Here is a 22,028-nt window from a genome sequence, read left to right as displayed (position 1 = left end):
AGCTTTCTTTCCAGTATATGATGCAGCAGTGTGACTTGTCATCTACTGGGAACCCATCTAACATGTAAAATTTCATCCTTGGGGCAGGGATCACATAGGACAAGAGTTGCATCTGCAGGTTACAGCTCTGCTTTCTATAAGGATTTTTTTTGCTCTTGAAATCTGCCTGTTGCTGGCTGCAGCAGAATGTCACTGTGCCTCATTCAGAGAAGATGCTGGATGCTGTTGGTCACCGGAGAGCTCGTAATCTGCCAATTGTTCCTGGCATTGCAGCTGTGAAGCAAGAGAGAGAAGCCACAGTATTTACCAATGTGAGGTGCAAGGTTATCTAGGGAGGAACCTGGGAGTGAGAGTTTCTCCTGAGCCTGCTGGAACAGATGGTCATGGCCGTGCAGTTTGAGAAAACACTGGGAGCAGGTGTGTATAATGTGACCCCAAAAAGACCTGGGTATACTTTACATTGGTGCTCCTGGGTATTCTGGTTATATGAAATACAAAGCAGGTGTCTTGGTTTGAGGCAGGATGCCTTTAAGAACCACAGAGTTGAGGACCTCCAGGAGGACCAGAAAGGTCCAGGGATGGACTGGAAAGTGTTAATTGTTATCCTCTCCCATAATTCTGCTATCACTTCATAAGCTGGCTGTATGGCCAGCTCTTCTCTCTTTTCTCCCTTCTCTCTGCTCCTGGGAACACATGAGCTTTGATCTCTGGTATGGGGGAGGATTTCAGGTTTATCTGCGGCCTTTGTCTATGCAATCCTGGCCTAGTTGGGCCTAATAAAAGGGAGGGAGTGGGAGGTGGGGGTAAGAAAAGAGCATTTAGATCTGGGTATTAAGGCATGGCTGAGGAGAAGGTTTTTCTCGGTATGCAGTATGTATTATGGATTTGTGTATTTTATATGCTTTGCACTGCAGTATGTAGTTATGAATAGCATTTCCATTTAAACTTTCCATTCTATCCAATCCTGTGTGGGGTGTTTTTTCTTTAACTCCTTTAAGAAAGGTTAAAGAGCTCTGTCTCACTCCTTAAATGGAGACAGCAGGAAAGAAATAGCTGCTCTGCAATTGTCTTCTGAAACACATGTAGGCAAAGGTTGAAGAAGCAGAATTAATACACAGAATTATAGTATATTTCTCTTGCATGACAAGGGCCATGACATAGCCTCATTGGCACTTGCTTTTGCTGCTTGTTGTGAGCAGCACTGGCCCTGGAGCAGATTAGGTAGTCTTGCAGGAACCCACCACCAGGCTGTGGCCACTGCTGCTATTCTGGACCATAGCAGGGTGGTGTTAATTCAGGTAGAGGCTGTGAGGTATTGCAAGTGGGATGGCAGGTTCTGCTTTTCTGTTTTAGGGAGCTTTTTCGGCTTCATCTGTCCCGAGGCAAACACCTGGGCCCTAGCATGTTTCTGTCCCAATGTGTGAACCCAGAAAGCACAAATACAGGAAAGCAATCACTTCCAGTAGTTTAAGTTGACTGTGGTTTATGGGTCATATCTTAGAGACCATTACAAGGAAAGACAGTGGCTCCATTGAGAGAATAAGGAATGAATAAGGGTCTGGGGAATTTGGCTTTATATGAAAAAAAAAAGAGAAGAACCTTCTTAAGTGACATTCATGAGGGTAAAAAAATGATAAGTTCTCAGTTGCTGGGCTTTGGGATATACCTTGAATATTGGTTAAGGATCAGGAATAATTCTTACCTAACATTAGCTATATTACTGCATATCTGTATGGATGGTTTCAGCTTTCATCTCCTGTTACTCTCTTCTGTTGGAGGCAGGACACTGGACTAATGATCTGTTATTCCCTGCTTTACTTTATTCATGCAACAAGGAAGACAGAAATTCCTGTAGCAACCTATTCTGGCTTACAGTCCTAAGATTGGATGGTGATTTCAATTCAGTGTGAACTGCAGTGGGGACAAAATAGGTGCAAGTAAGCACACAGTGTGAATGAAAAACTTACGGAGCAAGTATGGTTTAACAGATGAGATAGTTTTCTACTGCAAGCATTTTCTAAGAAGATACTATCTGAAAAAGAGAAATGTTGTTTTCTTGCTCAGACTTCGTGCCTGTTTACCCTTACTTGGCTAACTGGAGATGAACTGAAGCCCTTTCCCCTACAGTGAAGATGTTCTCTTCCTTTTCTTCTAGTCAGCATTTTAGGGGAGCTCTTTCCTTATCTTGTTACAGGTGTGCTGGCTGAGAACAAGGAACCAATATGTTAACCAGCCTGTGTTCCTCTGAAATTCACACACAAGTGGAGACCCCTCAACTTTTCCCAGCGCATCTCAGCAGGAAGACTGGGACAAAAGGCTCTTGGGCACAGGAGACTGGTAATGGGGCAAAAAGGACCTTTCACCTAGACAGGGGGCACTGGCATGGAGTTGGCAGTGGCTGAAAGCCCTTTATTGTTAATGCTGGCAAATGTGTCAGTAGGCTTCCTTTGGGTTTGGAGTGGCTTTAAGCGTGTCAGTCAGTCCTTGATAACTTTCCTGACTGTTTTGCCAGGGAGGTGCTAGAGGATGGGCCGTGGGAGTGGAGCACTCTGCTGATGCCTGAGAGCAGCTGGTGCACCAGAACCCGGTGCCATCCTGGCCCAGCTCATGCATTTGCTGTGACAAAAGGCAGTGGTGTTTCCCTGCTGCTGCAGGCCCTTCGCAAGCTCCCTGAGTGGCTCCAAGGACGCGAGATAGGCGCACGAGTCTTCCCTATGGGTCCGTGCTCTGAGACAGGGGACTGGTCAGATGGGTCAGGGCATACTGTTACCTTCCTGGGGTGCGCAGGCTCTGAGCCAGGACGTGGTGCTGCACAAGCAGCTATCTGCCTGCTGCATCCTGGTCAGAGCCTGCCCGGGTCAGGGGCCCAGGGAACGCCGCCTGTGCAGGACCGCCTCTACCACTGCAGCGCTCCCTCTCCGACTCTTCAGGGACCCTTCAGGCTGTAGAGAGAGCAGGAGGGCGCACGGCCCCTTTAAGCAGAGGTCCCGCCCCGTCCCGCCCCGTCCAACCAATGGGCGCCGCGGCTGCCGCGCCGTTTGTTACAAGTTTCCCGTCGCGAGCAGGGGCATGGGGTGGTGGTGCCCGGCGGCAGCGGGGCGCGATGCCTGCCTGGGGCTGCCGCCGGTGGCCGGGCTGAGCGAGTCGGCGGTCGGCGCTACCATGGGCTAAGGAGCTCTGCCACCCCGCAACAAACCGCTACGCTGAATATGTCTTGTCCCTTGTAGCACGCTGCCAGCTGATACTTCCCTCTTTTCCGAAGCATTAGCCGGGGAGGGTGTGGAAAGCGAAGGAAGTTTGGTATTTATTCCTTAGGCTTGGAAAAAGGAATCCCTCTTCTTTCTGCCGCGGAGGGGTGTAAGACAGAGTACGGTGGCGGAGGAAAGAGGGGCACATCTGGAAGCGGCTTGTCCGGAGTTTCCCCCTTCTCCCCCCCCACGAAACCCCGCAGCTGCCGTGTACCTGGGGGTGCTGGATGCAAGCTCTGTGGATCTCCTCCAAGCGTAGCGGCAGTGGCTCGGCAGATGTAGATGCATGCGTGTGTGTATGCTTTAACCTTTTCTTGGCTCCTCGGATTTGTACCATGCTGAAGATCCTCACTAAAAAGCTGAGGAACCAGAGTTTGAACGAAATTCAGCCTTTCCAGCTAAAGGTAAGAGCAGCTGGTTTATGCTTCGGTTGTGTTTTGCACCTCTCAGGTAACTTAAAACGGGGCCTTGAGAACCTAGTAACTTGCAGTGTTTATTATGCTGGGTCAGTTTCCTCTCGCCCAGTGTGCTCAGTAGGAACTGGCCTAGACTGTACTGTTACTAAATTCCCTATTCCTTTACTCTTGGAGTTAACCAGCACAATTAAGTAGGTGGACAGAAAGGTGGATAAAGGCAGATATATCTGTCCTTTATAAGTTTTTATTTTTAACGGGCTTAATGCATAAATACAGGGGCATTTGCCTATCTAGTTACCTTTGTATGTAAAATCTGTAGCCTCTCAGTCCTTGCCAGGCTAGAACCCACTGTGTTAGGTGCTGTAAAAACGTGATTTGCCTAAAAAGCTTTTCAGTTCCTTATTTGCATTTCTCTCCCTTCTGGTCCTGAAGGCTGGAATCCAAGCTGAAGTTTGCAGTTTGGCTTTCTGCATTTACCCATGGCTCTCCAGGTTCTGCCTACATCCTTTCTTAGTACTCAAAAGAAAAACAAAAATCACAGATTCAGGATAAGGAATGTCTAAGCCCTTTCTGCTAAATGCAAGGAAGAACTTTTGAGCCACATGCAACAGGATAAAAATGGAGTCATGATTGAGTTGCAAAAAATTACCAGATCCTGTTTTGGTGAAAGTGTTTTGAACCAAGGGATACTCCCTGAAATCAGCAGAATTACCCTGGATTGGCATCAGTACTGCAGAAAGTGCAGCTCCTGGCCCCAAATCAAAGAAAGGATCTGGGAAAAGTAGCAGCCCTTGTTGGGGGCTGGGGATCCGTATACCAGACTCTAGTGGAGTCTTTTGTATGTGTTACAGAGGCAGATTGCCGTGTGGCTGCACTTCTGCAGTCAGTCTGGGCAGGCTGATGGCAGTTTTGTTAGAAAAGTGCTGATATTTCCTCAAAGTTTGCTGTGTCTGTGTACTACTCCTTCCAGGGGTTGCACATTCTGTGGTTCTTGGGGGACGCAGGATTAGGTTTTATTTTTTTAAATAAGGGCAATGCTTTAGGTTGTAGTGGCCCCATTCAGTGCAGAATACCTCTGCAGAGGCAGTGGGGGGTTCTTTTGAACACTGTGTTTCTGGGCCTTGTGGTGGTGATTGCTTCCTTTTAGCTTTATTGTTTGTCTCTTGGAGCTTCATCTTGTGAAACTCTGAGAATCACTGGAAGGAGCTTTCAGGGGTATATACAGCCTTCAGGATGGTTGGATGCATGCAGGAAAACCACCCGTAGTGACTATCTGCAGGCATTTTGTTCATAATAGTGCCAAGATTTTGTGCTGCAAACAGGTGGTCTGCATTTTTACAGGCTCAATAGAGGGACCTAAAACTGTTTCTTGCAAGACTAATGCATAGAACATCAGAGGTATCATTGCAGCCTACTGCAGTGAGTGGTACAATGACTGGTATACATGTGTATGGGCAGAAAGCCAGACTTTCAAACTCTGGGTTTATATACATTTTGCAGGCCTTCAGGGACCATGTGCAGCTGCGTGGTCTTAGTTAAACCTTGTACCAGCATACTTTTTGCTTAACAGAGTGTGTGGTGCCCTCTCTGTCTTCAGTGTTTGGCCAGATATCCTTTCAGGTATGGACTTGAGATAGGTGTCAAAAGCGGTGAGTTAGTGCAGGAGCTTCCTGTGGCATAGACTGTGTGCCAAGGCCAAATTTCCTTTACCATTTCCCTAGACTGCCTTCAGATGATGTGGGGATACCAGGTGCAGACTGGATTTCTGCATTCTCAACTTCCTCACACATGTCTGCGTCTGTGCAGGTCTGTGTGTATTCTGGCATGTATGATGGCATGTGTGTTATTCAAAAGGTCCAGTCCACTGTCATTGAAACCTAGTGAAAAGATAGATGTGAGCATAAAATCAGGTAGGTATTAGTTTGAGTGGAGAATGGGCAACTAATTTTGATAGAATAAAAACTAAACTGATCTGCAACCATCACCCCAAAGAAGAGGCTTCAAAGCTTTAAAGGCTGTGCTCAGCTGTGCTTCTCCTTCATTACTTTTGCACTTTATGACCTTTGTTGGAAGTTCCCAAATTCAAGGGAAAGCAAGCTACTCTTTGTGTTTCTACCCTGCAGCAGTACTGCCATTAGGTAAAGATATGGGAGACTGTCCTTGGGTAAACTGTTAACTCATTTCTGTAACCTTGGGAGATTTTTTGGTTGAATTGGCATGCAAGATTCAGGAGTTGTTTCACAATTAAATTACTGCACTCTATAAAGATCTCATTTTGGTACTATGTGTCCAAACTTTATTTAGTGTCACTGTGATAGGTCTTCCTAGTCTGCCTTGACTTGGAGAAGCTGAGAGGTTGCTATTGCCTCCTGTAAGTGAAACCAGGAAATATGCAAGCTTTGGGTGGTGATGTAATGAACTTTTCCCCGCTGAAACTGGTCTTTAGAAAGATGGCTAAGGCTACTCAGAGTGCTTTAACTCAAGAGGTCTGCTGTTTTGTGCTGGTGTTTCTGAGGAAGTTAATGTCCTGTTACTGCCTTTCCACCAGAAGTCACCGTAATGGGAGGAGAGGGAATGACTGATTGACATTTTGCCTGCTGTTGGATTAGTGTGTACTGCCAGCAGTTTTTAGTAAGTGTGGCTGGGCTGTGAAGCGGGGTAGTTTGGGTTCAAATTTGAACCCATGGTCTTGGAAGATTGGTTTGTGGTGTCTCCCCACTGGACACTCATAGCCCTGTAGCTGGGGGTGGCTAAGTGGCAATCTGTCCACTCCTGAGTTGTTGCAGTTCATAGTCCAGCCCATTGGCTTGTAGTCCTTCAGCTACTGTGGCTAAATCCAAGAAAATACTGTGAACTGGAGCTTTCTCTCAGTCTTGTTCCTTCTCTTGCTTCAGCAGTCTAACGTTACTTGCTAGAGATTAGTCTGGTTTCAGAAACCTCCAGTTTTTGGCTGGCAGTTAGCAATTGAGAGCCAAAAGCAGATCTGACCTTACAGGTTAGTGATTATCTTTGCTAACAGCTAGCAGCTGGCTCTGTATAACTGAATAGACTTGGTGGAGCAGGAGAGAAGAGTGGTAACAGGGGTTTGTTCCATACTGTACTGAAATCCTTCAAACAGGGAAAGTGAGTGAGGCCTGTAACTCAAGGCCTGAATTTTTCATTAGTTGTCCAGTATTGCAGTCTAGTACAGTTTTTTAATTCTTTTATAGTTTTGGACTAGTAACCCTGAGAAGCCTGTTTTGAACTGTAAGTCAGATTATTCAAGGAGTTTTTAAAAATGTGTATCTTGGGGTTGCATATGTGTTTATGTGATGGAGTACTGATATTGAGTCTTTAGAAGTACCCTCCAACTGACTTGGCAAGCTTTCTGCGAATAAAATATTATGTTAATCTCTGCAGCTTTGGGTAGGGGTTTCTCACACACATTCATTTCTTTCAAATCCCTTTTCAACTCTTGTGCCCTTGCATATTTGTGTAGTGGTTACAGTGTAGGTGTCTATTTTCTAAGCTTTGCTTGCAAGCAAGCTCCTTGGGGCAGGGAGCATCTGCTTGGAACAGGTCTGAGCATTACCAGTCCAACTAAGCCCATAATTAATGGCTCTAAGTGTTATCAGAATGAAACTGTTGGATTGTAGTGTGTTAAAAAATTAACTGGCTGGAACATGTAGCTGAAGGAAACAAAGCTCTTGGAGTGGCAATTCCATTCCAGCTTTGCTGTTGACACAAACAGCTTTGGAGGGAAGTCGATTGATGTTCTTATCTGCAAAAGTTGTTAAACTACCTGTACGCTTGGCATGTTGCTTTTTGTCTTGGGCATAGGCAATTAAGACATGTTTCTAATTTCCTTATGTTGATCAATGAAATGAAGTCTTACGTGAGTCTGTTGTAGTGACAGAGAACCACACTTCTCTGCTACTTAATTTTATGCTTGTGCTTCATTACAAGGGGGGCTAGGCACTAACAAAGCTACTGTCTGCTCTCTTTGCATACAGTTGCAGCTTGTATGTGTGTGTCCATAGTGCTGGGGTCCTGTTAGTCATGTCAGTTATTTTCTGTTAGTATCTGCATCTGGAATCAATGTGAGACTCCAGGTTGACTGGCTGGACCTTGTAAGTTGACTCTAATCATCCCTAACTTTTCTATATGAAGGGAGTTCAGCTAGCTGTGCAAAGGGAACCTCAGTTATGCTGGCAGTGAATTCTGAGTCACTGTCTTTGTAGTAGCTGGTTATTCTGCAGAACCATAAGTAGTGTGTTACTTACTTTTTTTTTTTTCTTCTCAAACCGTAAGAGTGAAGTATTATTGTTATTACTGATGCACAGTGGGCATGCTTTCAAAGATCTGTGTAAGAGCTCCTGCTTTGTATAAATGAGGATGGCTTAATTGCCTTCTTTCTTTGGGCTAGCTACTTGTCATGTGGTCAGCCAACCACTGGTCTTCAGGCTGAATGAAGACAGCTTGGCACAGTGAAAATTTAACTTTGTCTCCTGTGATGTCTGAAGGTTTTCTGTCCTTCATGTGTTGGTGGGTTTTTGTAGTTTGTCTGGTTTTTTTCTTCCAGTACATCCTACCAAACAAGTTCATTCTTCTAGGGCTAGAGGAATCTTTTATATCAAACTTCGCTTTTCTTCCTTTTAATACCTGGCAATGTTAGATGCTTCTGGTTTGTCTTAGTCTCATTCAGGAGGGGCACAAGCACTTGCATAAATATCAGTACAATTTTGCTTATTGGAATACCTCTGAATGTGCCTCAAGTTATGCTTATGATAATTTGGACTAAAATTATATTAGTGCATTAGAAATTCTGAGATAGATACTTAGCCAAGGCAAAGAATAGAATAGGCCATCCCAGCCACTTGGTTTTTGAGACTTCTGCCTGAGGCATTGTGAAATAATAGGTTTGCAGTTCTTTCTACTTGGCTTCCAAGGTCTGACTCAAGGGCTGTCATGTTTCCTGTGCAAACATCCAACACTGATAATCTCCTGTAACGACTTAATTCCAGAGAGTGGGACTTCAGCAGAATAGCAGTTATTGCAAATGCAGTGTAATGGGAAGTTCGTTGATGTTGGGATAGTTCAGTGAAACATCCTCTCAGCTGGCCTTCTTTCTGACTGATACAGAAATATTCAATAGATTAAAAAAAATCCACCCTCTCCAATGTTATAAAGAAATCTCATACTTTTGCTTGTATTTCCCAACTCCTGATTTTTATTTAAATGAAAAATTTAATTCTGAATGTTATACATTTTGTTAAATATATTTAACTTTTTCATTACATGAAAATAGATTAATTCATTTAGCTTTGCTGGACAGTGCAGTTCTACTTAATTTCCTGCTGTTATGCACAGTCTTAGAGTTCCTGAATTTGTTGCACTGTTTGGGATGCTAAAAGTTATCCTAAACAGGAAAATAGCGTATATTTTATGTGAACATAGAAAGCAGACTCGGGTCATAATTTTTTAAATCATAGATTTTGCGAAACAGCAGGTTCACTTTTTTTAAGTAAAAAGCAAGACCTTCATCCACTTTAGGACATGTTGGTGGAGTCGTGAATGGAGAGAATTACTACTCTGCTGTAGCGTGCCAGTCTAGCCAGCTTCTCTCTGTGTTCCTTGAATATGCTTGGTGTCACACAAGTGGTATTGGGACACCTCAGTGTTGGAACCAAGGGCTATATTCCCTTTGTGGGAAATACACTCCTATTCCTACCTCTCTTATTCCCACATGTTTTTCTGTAGTCCCTTTTCTGTTCAGTGGAATTTGGCTTGCTGGGTGCCCCAGCTCTTCCTAGCAACCGTCATCACAGGTATGCATGCACTGGGGGCTTTTCCTGCTGCAGTGGCTGTTGTAAGTGGGTGTAGGCAGGGCCTGTTTGTCCTCACACCACTGTTGACCAGCAAGCAGCCAGCTAAGCTGTTTTTGAATAGGCATCAGCACCACCCACAACTGCTCAGCATGAACACTCAGGCAAGGATTTAGAGAAAAGCCAATTAGTTCTGACCTTTATCTGCACAGAAAGCATTCCCTGTGCAGTATGAACTTTTCTGTGACCCAGGCCTAGAAGTCAATGTAAATGACACATGGCCCAATGTGACCTATGACGAGCTGTCTCTATGCCAATCTGGGCACAGGCCTGCCCAAGCTGTAGCAACACAACACAACACACAGGTGAAGAACAGTTCAAAGAAAGCTTCTTCTAGACCAACTTGGTCACCCTTTGCAGGTCAACAGCTTAGGGTGCCTCTAGGCACTTTCACCCCTCTCTTAGTATGTTCTTGCTTTCATATCTGTTACAACCCCTTCCATGACATAGTTTGGTGTGTACCTCAGTGTATATATATATATAATACTGAATTGTTCAGATGTTGCAGGACAGGCATTTTAAGACTGGAGCATCTCTGGGAGCTGGCTGAGGCAGAGAGCAGATCTTAGGTGGTTAGCAATCTTTCTTCCTCCTCTATAATTACAGCAGCACACCAAGTGCTCAATTAGGTGAACTGTTGCTGCTCTGTCTTTGAGAGTTCCCTAGCAAAATGGGAATGCTACAACAGAGTACCCTTGCGTGGGTACATTGTGTGAAAAGCATGCATGGTGGTCTCTCTAGTCCAGTCTTAATGGCTTCATGGAGGGGAGGTGAAATACTGGGGACACTTAGGAAAGCTTTCCAATGGACCTCGATGTAAGGAAGCGTCTCGCTTGGAAGGTTTGAACCAAAGCTGCCATGTAGCTGTGTAATAATCCAAACCCTGGGTCTTCCTGATTGTTGTGGAGTAGCATGCCAGAATGTCGTCTGGGGGTGGCAGAAACTAAAAGCCTGATGAAGGTTCTGTGAATGACTATTAGCTTTGCATCTGGTGTGGATCAGTCCATTTGCAGCCCCAGCCCTCTCCTCATTCAGCACTCTTAGCCAGTCAGCCCGCCATCTAAATTCACTATAGAAATAATGTCCTGCTGGCAGAGCCCCCTTCAGCTTGCCAAGGCTTGAGCTGTGGTTCTAGGAACAGAGATCAATGCCTGTGCCCCACTGATGTGCACTTTGCAAATTAATGTTGTCAGTGGTACATGGTCAGACCTGGGGAGGTGCCCCTGGTAGACTGTGAGGCTATGGATTGCCTTCCTCAAATGAGTTGCCGTTGTGTGGGATTGACACAATGGGATGGTTGGTAATTGTACACAGCAAAAACCTGAGAAGCCCTTTACAGGTTTGCCTGGGATCACCTCCCAAGCCCTGTTCCAGCATCAGCCCATATGAGAAGGCCTAACAGTTCAGGGTTAGAAACACCACCTGAAAAAAAGAGGAATCTGGTGCCTGAGCCTAGGGTGTCCTGAGGAGGCTTTTCTATGCCTCTGATTGCAGGAATGGGTTGACCTGAGGTTTGTTGTCTGACCGCAAGGTTGATGGTGGTTATCTGTATTTAGATTTATGAAAGGACAGCTGATACTTTGGTAAAGGAGTCCTGAATATCTCAGTATTAACTAATGTCCACAACAAGAGTAGACAGACCTTAGTTTCTGATATTTCTTGGGAACAAACTATTGGTTGGACTTGGGCAGCTGCATAATTGATTTGCCTGAGCTACAGACCTGGTTTTGAGCTGTGGGTTTCAAGATCACAGAATTCAAGTTGGTAGTGGCATGAAGATCCTATACCCTCACACTCATTTTGTTGAGAAATCTGTCATAACTTACTCCTTCCTAATGGGGGTCATCTTGTTTCCATGATGGAGGCTGTTTTTTATTTAACTGATGTCCTTACTTCTTGGCATCCGAGGCTGCTATCTGCCAAACTTTATATGGGCATAAGTTGAGAAGAAAATGTCTTTTGGTGGAATGGGTAATTTCCTGTCTCGAGAAAAGGTGCTAGAAAAGCAGCTAGATCTTCCAGTTTGACAGTGTGTCTGGATGTAAGCTGGGAAAGTAAAACTATCCCTCCATATCCTATCACCTAAGTGTTACACACGAAGTCTAGTGATTGTTTCAGACACTTGTCTGAAGCCAAACTCTCTATGGGTTTCTTATTTATTTGGAATAACTCTAAAAAATATAAAAAAAAGTTCTTTGGCCAAAGGAAATAGTAGTATTTGTGGAGCATATGAAGTTAAATAATTTAGAGGGTTAAAAAATTATCAGCTTCCATTTTTATACTTTTGTTCATAGAAAACCCTTTATTCTGGCTCAGACAGAGCAAGTCTTCCTTGGGATGCCCCTCTGATACTTTGAAAAGGGCTGCAGGGTGATGCAACTTTTCTGCTGTCTTGTTCCTCAAATGGTATGTGAGGGCACTGATTGCTTGGACACTTTCAGTAGCTATCTGTGGTGGTTAAGGGGAGTTGGATCTGCAAAAATATTGAGTTTTGTTCTGTGCATCCTCTTGTGCTGTGATGTTCCAAATAAATGAATGTTCTATGTGGCCTGTTTCCATGAATGGGTCTAAAGTTCACTCATCCTGTGTTAGACCTAGAGTCTGTTCCCCCTGGTCCCTGGGATCCTGTTTCCTGCATGTGCTGGAGGTGGGCACCTGGGGGAGATGAAGAAAAGCTTATATTTTAGTTTTAAGAACTTCTTGAGACAGAACTGCTGCCTGTGCATGAGTAGACCAGTGGAGTTTTTACCTAAACTTGCCCTCTTCCTCCCCCAAATCTATGTAGGGTCTTTGTAACCAGAATATCTGTGACAAACAGTTTCACATTTTAACTACATACAGCTGAAGGATTGCCTGTTGTTTGTTTAGAACCTCTCTTGCCACTCATCTCTAGCCCATCCTACCATGTGTGGAGTGAAGAGGCCACCACTTTGGCCAGATTCATCCAACTAGGAACCACTTGGAACGACACAATACCTACCAGGAAAGGATCTGGTGCAATGAGAGCCATTGAAACTTTTAACATAGCCATACTTTTACTTTAAAAATGCCTGCAGAAGGATTAAAGATCTGGTCTTATTAGGAAGACTACCTTAAGTTACTGGCTTGCTCTGTAATAAAACATAAGAAGTTTGGTGCAGATCCATAGATGTGAAACAGCTCACATCTGCTTGCATGCTCAGAAGGGTTAATGTGGGATTTTTAGAGGAGGAGAAGCCTGAAATGTCTCATGTGCTCCAAATGCATTTTCCAGCCTGACTGTAAGGCATTGTTCCTTGTGTTTGTGAATCTGGCTAATGTAGTTCTTTATGGCTGAGCAGAGGTGAGTGTGGAGTGAGATGTCCCCACAGAGGCAACTTCTCAGTTAATGAACTATCTCAGGGCAATGGCAGTTGGAGGGGCCTTTTGAGGAAGGAATGGAAAGCCTGTTACCTGATGTGTTGTTTATGCCAGCTGCTCTCAGCTGCACTTCTCTGGTGGATGGGATCCATGCAGTGATGGGGAGTTGCTGTAAACTGTCAGAGAAGTTGGCCTGCGCAAAAGGACCTCTTCTTATCACAGTAATGTAATGACTGAGCTAGGCAAGTGGAGAAAGGGTGTGAATCAGGAGAGGTGGATTTAAATCCCTGTGGCCGAAGCAGGAATGGTTGGCACTGGTGAGAGCACCCATCTCCAGTCCTCCCTCTCTCAATCGTATCTGTAAGGCTTGTACATACTAACTATGCTGCAGGTGCCTCTTCACTTCTAGGTTTCCCTTGCACTGTCTTCCTCTTATGTCTGAGAATGTTGTCAGCCTGTGATAGATAGTTCTGCCTTCAATCTGTGTTTAGAGCTGAGATTACACAGCAAATGGGCTGTAAATTACAGATGGAGTTAAGTCATTGCATCTTTGTGCAAAATGGATGAGGCCACTGTAATGAAGGTCTTTAATCCTTCAGGCTCCTTATCTTTCTGGACTGCTGTGCTTTGTGGTGTCACCACTGCTGAATAGCACTGTTCCTGCAGGGCATGAGCCAGGGGAAGGCCAGGGCTTCATGCAATGAGCTGGTAGAGCTGACTTCTTTTGCAAAGGGATCTTTTTTTTTTTTTTTTTTTTTTGGTAGGTTGCTGCTTTTTTCTGATGGGTGCTTCCTAACACTTTACCATTGTTTTCCCTTCTGAGCTGTATATGTAAAATGCTATCTCCCCACAAAGGATGAGAAAGTTAGCAGGTGAATGCTAGTCTTCTGAGAGAATCCTTGAAACTTGAATGAGTTAATCATAACTCTCTTTATCACATCAGCAAAGCCATGAGTAACAAAACGCACAAAAACCCATGTGTACATTTAGTGCAGGTGACTACCAGCTGAGGCCAAGCTGCACTGGGTATTTGTGGTGGAAGGAGAGTAGGAGGTTTGCTGGAGACTTACTGGAAAGTGGCACATCTATTTGCGAGTGAAACTTCCAGAGATGGTATTGAAGGAGTGTATGGTTTCTGTCCTTATAGTAAAAGCTATAAACCTTAACCAGCCTCTTAAGCTAACAGCATAGTGATAGTTTGAGACTTTTGTAAAAACTCTTGCTACTGGAAAGGATGATACACATCACAGCATGGAGCTGCAGTGTTCCCTTGGCTCTCATACTGCAGAAGCAGTCTTGTTTTGTAATACGTTTAGTCACCTGCAAAAAATGTACACATGGTTTTTTTTGTGAACCAGCAGTGCCATCTACAACTGCCTGAAGGGTGGTTGTAGGTGGGGGTTGGTCTCTTCTCCCAGGCAACCAGTGACAGAATGCTAGGGCACAGTCTCAAGCTGTGCCAGGGGAGGTTTAGGCTGGATGTTAGGAAGAAATTCTTCACAGAAAGAGTGATTGCCCATTGGAATGGGCTGCCCAGGGAGGTGGTGGAGTCACCATCCCTGGAAGTCTTTCAAATAAGACTGGATGAGGAGCTTAGTACCATGGTTTAGTTGATTAGATGATGTTGGGTGATAGGTTGGACTAGATGATCTCAAAGGTCTTTTCCAACCTGGCTAATACTGTGATTCTGGGAAGGCAAGGAGGAAGTTGGAGGATTAAAAGCCCTACTTCAGTGGTGGCACCTTTGTACCAGGCTCCATCCACTACCTGAGTGAGTGCTGCAGTGATTATTTTTCTATCTATAATTTCAAGCACCAAGACCTGTGATATCATGACCCCAAACATGACTGCATCTATCTTTATACAAAGAGATTCTGGTTCCTCCTAATAGCCTTGAGGATAAATAAACTTAATGGAGTTCTTTCAGATTTGGAGTATTTTGAGTGGAAAGGACCAGAGTCTGGGTGTTTTCTGCCTAGGAGGCTTTTAAAGTCTGATGTGTTTTAGGCAGTAGCATTGTTTTAGTGCCTACTATTGTCACTCAAGTTCGATGGATTGTGGGAGGAGTGTGTATATATGTGTTGGTGCCTATACCATTGGTCACTGCTGGGTAGAACTGAGGCTCTTCTAGTCTTATTGCAACTACTGCATTTGAGAGGTTTATCTTGAGTGGAACTTAAAAAACATGATCTTGGTTTTGTTAGGTTTTGCTCTTCTAACAATATTTCCCCAGAGCTTTTTCAAACAGACCTGTGGTTGATAAGTCTCATTTGTAAGCATCAGATTGGTTTAGTTCTCTGCAATTGAAGAACAGATATCCACTGTTTCTGGTGTCTGTGGAATCCACATATTCATGCTTCATAGGGTCTTTGGCGCTGTTTACCATACTTCTCTGGAGCAATGGTGAAGCATTGAGACTTGCTCTTTTATGTATTTTTACAAAAGTTCTCGGTGTTTTGAACTTCAGTCTTCTCCTGCAAAATTATCTCAGCTTGGCAGGGGGAAATGTAGAAGAGGAGGTTTGATGCAGACTTCGGCTGCTGCAAGAGAACTGATGTGGGGTAGATGAGAGAGTGCAGGTGTAGAGTCCAGCTGTACTCGGTGGGTTTTGTCTGAACTGTATTTTGACCAGTGCTGAACCCAGCCCTAATGCACTTCTCTGCATAGTCTTCTGATTCACTTGACTTGCAACTGAGGATCCTCAAGCCCAGGGCAGTGCCCTGTCATCTCTGTAGTTCTGGTCAGGTTTAGCCACAGTTGTAACTTCTTCCCAGTAGACATTCTTGCCATGCAAACAGTATATTCAAAACTCAAGTATTTGTCCATGGAATTACAGAAGGACTGCACATGTGATTTCTTGCACATACATACCACTCATGTCCTCACTATTCCGTGTAAGCCTAGTGTTTTCCTTCCAAGATCTAGGTAACCCAATTTAAGCCCATGCTTCCAAAAATTGTTTGCTCTCTGATTAGTGACCCCCACCACTTATACCCTGAGGGTTGCCTGTCACCATGTTTGAATACTTACACTGACACAGGCAACAGAAGTGGCCATCTGTATTGTTAAAATGTTGTGGACTTGGCTACATAGAGTGACTCTGCTTGCTTCAAAAAGCTGAAACTACGAGCAGTTAAGTAGAATCACGGCCTGTGCAGAAGATAATGTCTGACTAAACATGCAGCATTCCTACAAAAATAGGTGTTTTGCTGTGTTCAGCATGGGGAAGGCATGGAAAACAAGGGCCTTGGAGTGCTGTCTCACCATCTCTGGACCATCTCTGCTTTCACTAACTCACCCAGATGGCTGCTCTGTGAAGCAGGACAATGTTCAAGGGTTATGAACTCTGGGTTTGAACTGTAGCCATTTGCAAGCAAATGGGGAAAGGATTTTGAAGATAGAGCTATTATGAAAATTAAAAAGGAAAACTGTAATAATAACAATGTTAAAGAGCTTAAAGGTTTTCCAAACTACAACTGTCCTGGCTGTAAGTTTAGCTGTTGAAGGAACACAGCTGTAAAACCCCAAATCAAGTCTGGGTGGTTATGTCTCACTTGTGAATGTTTGAAGACTGAACTGAACTTTGTGTCCAGCTCTGCTGCTTTTCTTGAAGAGGGAGCAAGCACGACAGCCTGTTTTACTAGCGAGAATTGTCCCTGTCATGCTGAATAACTCTCAAATAAAACCTTAAAGGAAAACTTGAGAGGAGCTAGATGTTAATTTGCAGATCATTCCTTCCTCATGTTCCATGGCTCAAAACTGCCTATCAGGGTCTCAATCTCCCTTATTTTCCCACTCTCTAATTCAGAGTTCCTTATAATTGAGAGTATGGCATCCTGCTCATTCAAGGTCAGACAGTGTCCCATGGCAACTGCAGCAATTGTTGACTTGGCAAATAATGCTGGGGAAATTTAGTTAATTTTTTTTGCTAAAGCCAAGCACTTGAGACAGAAGAGCCACTAGCAGGGCCCTGTGTAGAATGCCTACATCTTTAGCAGCTGCTCTGTAGGCAGCATGGTGGGGAGAAGATAAGGGAGCACTGGTTTTAATGTTTCCAGCCTGAAGAAATGGAAACAGGTTCCCCATAGCAGAGCTATCAGTAATCATTGGTGAGTTCATAATTCCGTTCTGCTTTTGTGCCAGTAACCAGTGAGTGAGATCAACTCAGCGAAGTCTCTTTTCCAGGGCTCTTGGAAGGAAGTTTTACTTAGTTGCAGAGATTCCCTGGAGTAGCAGAGCAAAAATGAATGAGCCTGTTGCAAACAGCCTTATATGGCAGCACAGGAAGCATTGGTCTATGTTGGGGAAGGCACCTTCCGAGAGGTAAAATCCTTCCCTTTTGGGGGGAGATTGGGAATGATGCCCATGTGCAATCAAGCTGGGAATGGGAGTTTGCCTATGGGTAGTTGTAACTTTGTCTTCTCTGCTCCTGTTGCACAGATCCTCCTTCACTGCACCAAACCAACCTATTTTTTAGGATAACATAGACATGAGTGAAGCCTTTTATAAGAGATTTGCTCTTAAAAGTGAGATTCCCTTCTCTTTTGTAAGCTCTCAGGTGATTTTTGGTGTAATTACTTTGGATTATATGATAGCAGGATAATTTCTCTTCCATAAGCAAAAACTCACTTTAACAGGGTGGAGGTTATTATTGTCTGGTGCGTTTTAGTACTTCAGCCTCTGAGGGTCACAAGGACCCTTTAGGACCTGGGCAAATCTGGCTACAGCTAGTTATCATTACTCGGTTGATAAGCAGTAGTGTGATGAGAAAGACAAAGAATTTTCTGCCTTTAGCTTTTTCTTATCTGCTAGTTTTCCTTTCACATTAAATGTTCCTCAAAGGTACAAGCTTTGCACTCAGTTATCGTTAAATGCCATCTGGTTACTCTATGAAAGCCTTCTTTCCTTACTGAAGATTGATGCAAAATGAAATGTGTGGGGAATCTTGTCTATGATTCCATCTGGCTTGGTAGGAGTCCTTAGCCTGACAGAAGGAATGTCTCGTGCCAGAGCTGAAGGACCCAGGTATGAGACTGAGATCCTTATCAAGAGGAGGCTGCTGTCTTTGAACTTCAGATCTGATGCATTTCCTGAAGAAGGACTAGGGAGTGGATGGACACTTGCTTTTTGGCTTTTGTGCCATGGCTTGTAAACATTCACACATCTGTGTGAATTAGTATTTTATTTTCTTTAATTTTGCACATTAAGTATATTAGGCACACTTGAACATTCTGTTTTAGTTGACCTGGCTTGACCTAGATGATACCAAGAGGTATGTTCTAGGCTAAACAGTTCTGTGATTTCTGTGCTGTGAATGAAGCCATGATATAGTGGGATCTTAGACATGGAGATCAAGTTTTCTGCTATAGCAGTGCAACAGTTCTGAGTTTGTGAGGAAAATGGCTGTGCTGCCTCAGACAAAAGTAAATCTGTGGCTAATATAAGACAGGGACTGTGCAAGGGAGACTGGAGGCCTGAAACAATACTGCTATGTTTAGAGGAATGCTTTTGAAGACAGGAAAGTGTTACTATTAAAGCCTGGGAAGAGTCAAGGGAGAGAGCATTTGTTTCCAACTAGTCAGAGCTTTACTCTTTGATTCCCTGTATCTTTAATTTCTGGAAATTCTTGTTATCCATACAAACGGACAATTATTTTTTTGATCTTCCATTAAATGAGAAAACATTCTCCTTCTTTGCTGTCCTTTAAAATACTTTCCCAGCTGTCAAATGATGAACAGGGAAAGTAGCAGAGATTTATCCCCATTACTGACACTCAAAGTAAATGCCAGGGGTTCTTTTTCCATTTTCTTGTATACATTCACACACATGCATCATTTAATAAAGGCAGCTGGCACTGAGGAACACTGCCCAATGAACAGACATCCAGTTGTCCCCAGAACAGGTATAATACCTTGTTTGTGCCATAGTGGTTCATAGAGGGGACAGCTGACACTGAGGTGCCATTGTACTAGCTGCTGTACAGATAGCTTCTGTAGCGAAGACAGCACCACTATCTAAGGCTCCAATTCTAACTACAGAGGTACTGTGGCTCATTCCCGCATAAAAACCTTTCATTTAGATGTGGCAAGGTTTTCAGTGAGGTTTAACAGTTCTGTGTGGGAAAACTATCAGTTCCAGGTTTTGTACCATGTAAATGTCAATACATGACATGGTGCTGCTTTACAAAAGAGGCAATGACATCTAGCCTATGCAGGTCAAAGAGCTACTACAAAATGTCACTGGCTTGAGGTCCTTAAGTTAGGCGTTGGACTTGAGTCAATGATTGACTTTTGAAGGTCTTCGTGTCTACCATACTGAACTCCTCTCTGAACAAACTCAATTTTGCTAGTCTCTGGATAAGACTCTTAGCCAGATGAACAGAGGTCTCACTTCATGTGAGCAGATGTCTCTCCTTTGCTAAGTCTTCCCCAGACTCAAAAGCAGCCCAATACTAATCTCCTATGAGTTGCCTCAAACACTTTTCCAGAGGCTTTGTTTAGAGCACCTGTGAGAGAAACATCTTTCAAACAAAAAGACTGTGTGGATAAGTCTGTGGATTTTGTTGTGTAGTCCATTCCAAAGAAATTAAAGGGGTAGGACAACATGAAAACCTTCATGGAAAAGGGGGACCCCCAGAGTCTTGCTAGTCATGCTCCTGATGCTAGCCATTGAAAAGTAAGCACCCACTCTTTAACTGACTGCTTTTTACAAGCAATGTACTAAGTACTTTTCAGAACCAATTAAGACACCTATTAAGCCACTCTGACACCCACCTTTCCTTTTGGAAGAACATACCAGTAGCACATTTCTCTACACTCAGACCTTCTCTTGCATTTGTTGCAAATCACATCATTATACTCTTGTTATAGACAATGCCCTCAAACTGGAGTTTTCATAATATATATCACAGGCTAACTGTTAAAGAACCCTTGGACTCTGGTGATTGTGCATTGTGTGTGGCTGAAGTAAACATTATAACTTAGAAATGACATTGCCTCTGATATCCCATGACCTGCACTGTCTTTCAGAAGTCCTCATATCCTCCCACTTGGGCTTCTCATTTTTCAATCGGAAACATCGTTATTTTCATCCCATATGCCATTTAGCAAGGTTTTCTATTTTAGTATTGTTACATGCTCTTTTTATTAGTAAATCCTTCCACAAATTATATCCTGGTTGTGGAAACTGAAGTCTCCCATGCTTCTGTATATGAGACCCTATCTCCCACATTGCCTGAGAATGATTGTTCATAGCAGACTAACCATTAGTCTTGCAGAGTTGAAGTTTTACACATGAAACTCCTTACCACAATACACCACACTACGAAGGATTTATTAAAGAGTAACATAAATCTGAAAGTGCAAAAGGTAGCTTTAAAAAAAAGGAGGAGAAAAAAGGTGGCAACATGCTTTTGGGGGATCAAAGCCTTCAAACACAATCCTGGAGGATCGTAGCAAAATAAATGTGTTGACATAATAGCCGCTAAAGTCAGTATCGATCAGAATGTCTCCACTGTGCTTGGTTTCCCTGCATCAGCTGGATGTGTCTTTCATAGTCACCTAGTTATGCGTAGTTGCTCTTTTGGGTTTCGAGGAGGCATAAATGCTCCAGGGACTTTTTTTCTAGGATCAGTGGAAGAGGTGAAATGAGTCTATTACCGTAATGGTGGCATGCTGCCTCATCTTCTATAAAAGTCAAGCACAGCCATCAGACGCTTTTCAAATGGAAATTCTGTATGTAACCTCTTGAAACCTGATGCCACTCTATCTGTTGTGGGCAAATGGCTTGTGAGTCATTGGGAAGTAAAGAATAAATATATTCATCCTGCAGTGGTCGTGTTGTTCCAGAACTGTCTCTTACAAGAGTCTCTCTTGCAGTAATGCATTTTCCTTTGATATGGCCCTGGGCAGCCTGATCAATTTGGAGGTTTCCCTGCTCACTGCAGAGGGGTTGGAGAAGATGACCTTTAAGGGTCCCTTCCAGCCTGATGCCATCTGTGAAACTGTGACTGATTTTGTTTTGGCTGTTGCCAGAAACACGTACAAAGTTGCATGGTTCAGAGGTTTGATCCTGTAACTTTCAGCCATGCACCAAAAACACTACTACCACCAAAAAACACAAAGAAACAAAAAATACAAACAAACAAAAACCCAACCAAAAACTTTTAGAGCAAGATAGGTAGGGTTTTCTCTCTGTAGGGAACTTGACAGAAGCGGCATCTATCTGATCTACAAAACTTGGTTTCAGATCTCTCAACCCTTCTCAGGAGAAAACTACCAAGTTTGCTCGGCATTAGAACATGTTTTAAGTTAATTGAGTGTTTGAATACACAAGTGTCTTGGTGATCCAGAGCAAATGTTCCTGAGAATTCCTGATAGACAAAGTATATGAACTAATTACTCTTGGAGCATTTAAGAGTGTTCAGTGGTACTGTAAGAGTCTGTGCTGGTGGGAACAACAAAATGTTGTTTGCATTTCTGTGAAATCCTGTTTCTTCTATTTCTAGTACATTTTTCAGAGTTGTCCTTTGAAAAAGCAAGATGAGTCTGTTCTTTGGTGGCTTATCTATAAGTGTGTGCCTTCAAGGGAGAAGTGTGGGTACACACATAGGAAGGCTGAAGTTGCCATGCCACTTGCATTTGTGGGTGCCTAGCAAGATGATAGTGCTGTTGACAGGATGTGTATTTACTTTGATGGGTTTTGGAGATTCGGTTGTCCATGTGATGTGGATGTGGTATGGCATGGTGGTTATAAGCTGTGTGTCTGGGGAGCTAAGGGCAGAGTATGTTTGTTGTGCTTGGGGAAAGTTAGCAGTGCAATAAGGTGGAAATAGTGGTAGTCTGTGTGTTTTGTGTTGCTGCAAGTAAGAAGATATGATGGGAGTCTGAGACTGGGAGATGAGGATGTGTATAGAGGGAGGTGCTATGGCTGTGTGTGTGGTTGGGTAGAGTGGATGCCTGCAAGATGAGAGGAGGGGAAATGACTTGGACAACAGCAAGGGTAATGTTAAGTGTTCACGATGAAACCTTTTCTTTCTTGTTGTCCCCTAGATCTCCTACCCCCAAAGTGATGAGGACAGCGACGACTCTGAGGGAGAGAACCAGGAACTTGCGCAGATCGACAGAGGTAATAGAATGAGATAGAAGGGCTCTGGGATGCTA

General features: G+C 43.7%; 1 protein-coding gene across 1 annotated transcript in view; it reads left to right on the top strand.

The window, feature by feature from the left end:
* The first annotated feature begins 3,583 nt into the window (after nt 1-3,583).
* LOC128980735 (uncharacterized) overlaps nt 3,584-22,028 on the top strand; it is a 93,586-nt gene continuing 75,141 nt past the window's right edge. Inside the window, exons 1-2 of the mRNA XM_054399212.1 lie at nt 3,584-3,652; nt 21,918-21,993. Of these exons, the coding sequence (XP_054255187.1) occupies nt 3,584-3,652; nt 21,918-21,993 (145 nt within the window). The remainder of the gene's footprint in view (nt 3,653-21,917; nt 21,994-22,028) is intronic.

The sequence above is a fragment of the Indicator indicator genome, chromosome 2 (genome assembly GCF_027791375.1).
Source record: "Indicator indicator isolate 239-I01 chromosome 2, UM_Iind_1.1, whole genome shotgun sequence".
Taxonomy (NCBI): Eukaryota; Metazoa; Chordata; class Aves; order Piciformes; family Indicatoridae; genus Indicator; species Indicator indicator.
Note: the sequence above shows the minus strand (reverse complement) of the source record. Positions and strands in the feature narration are given on the sequence as shown.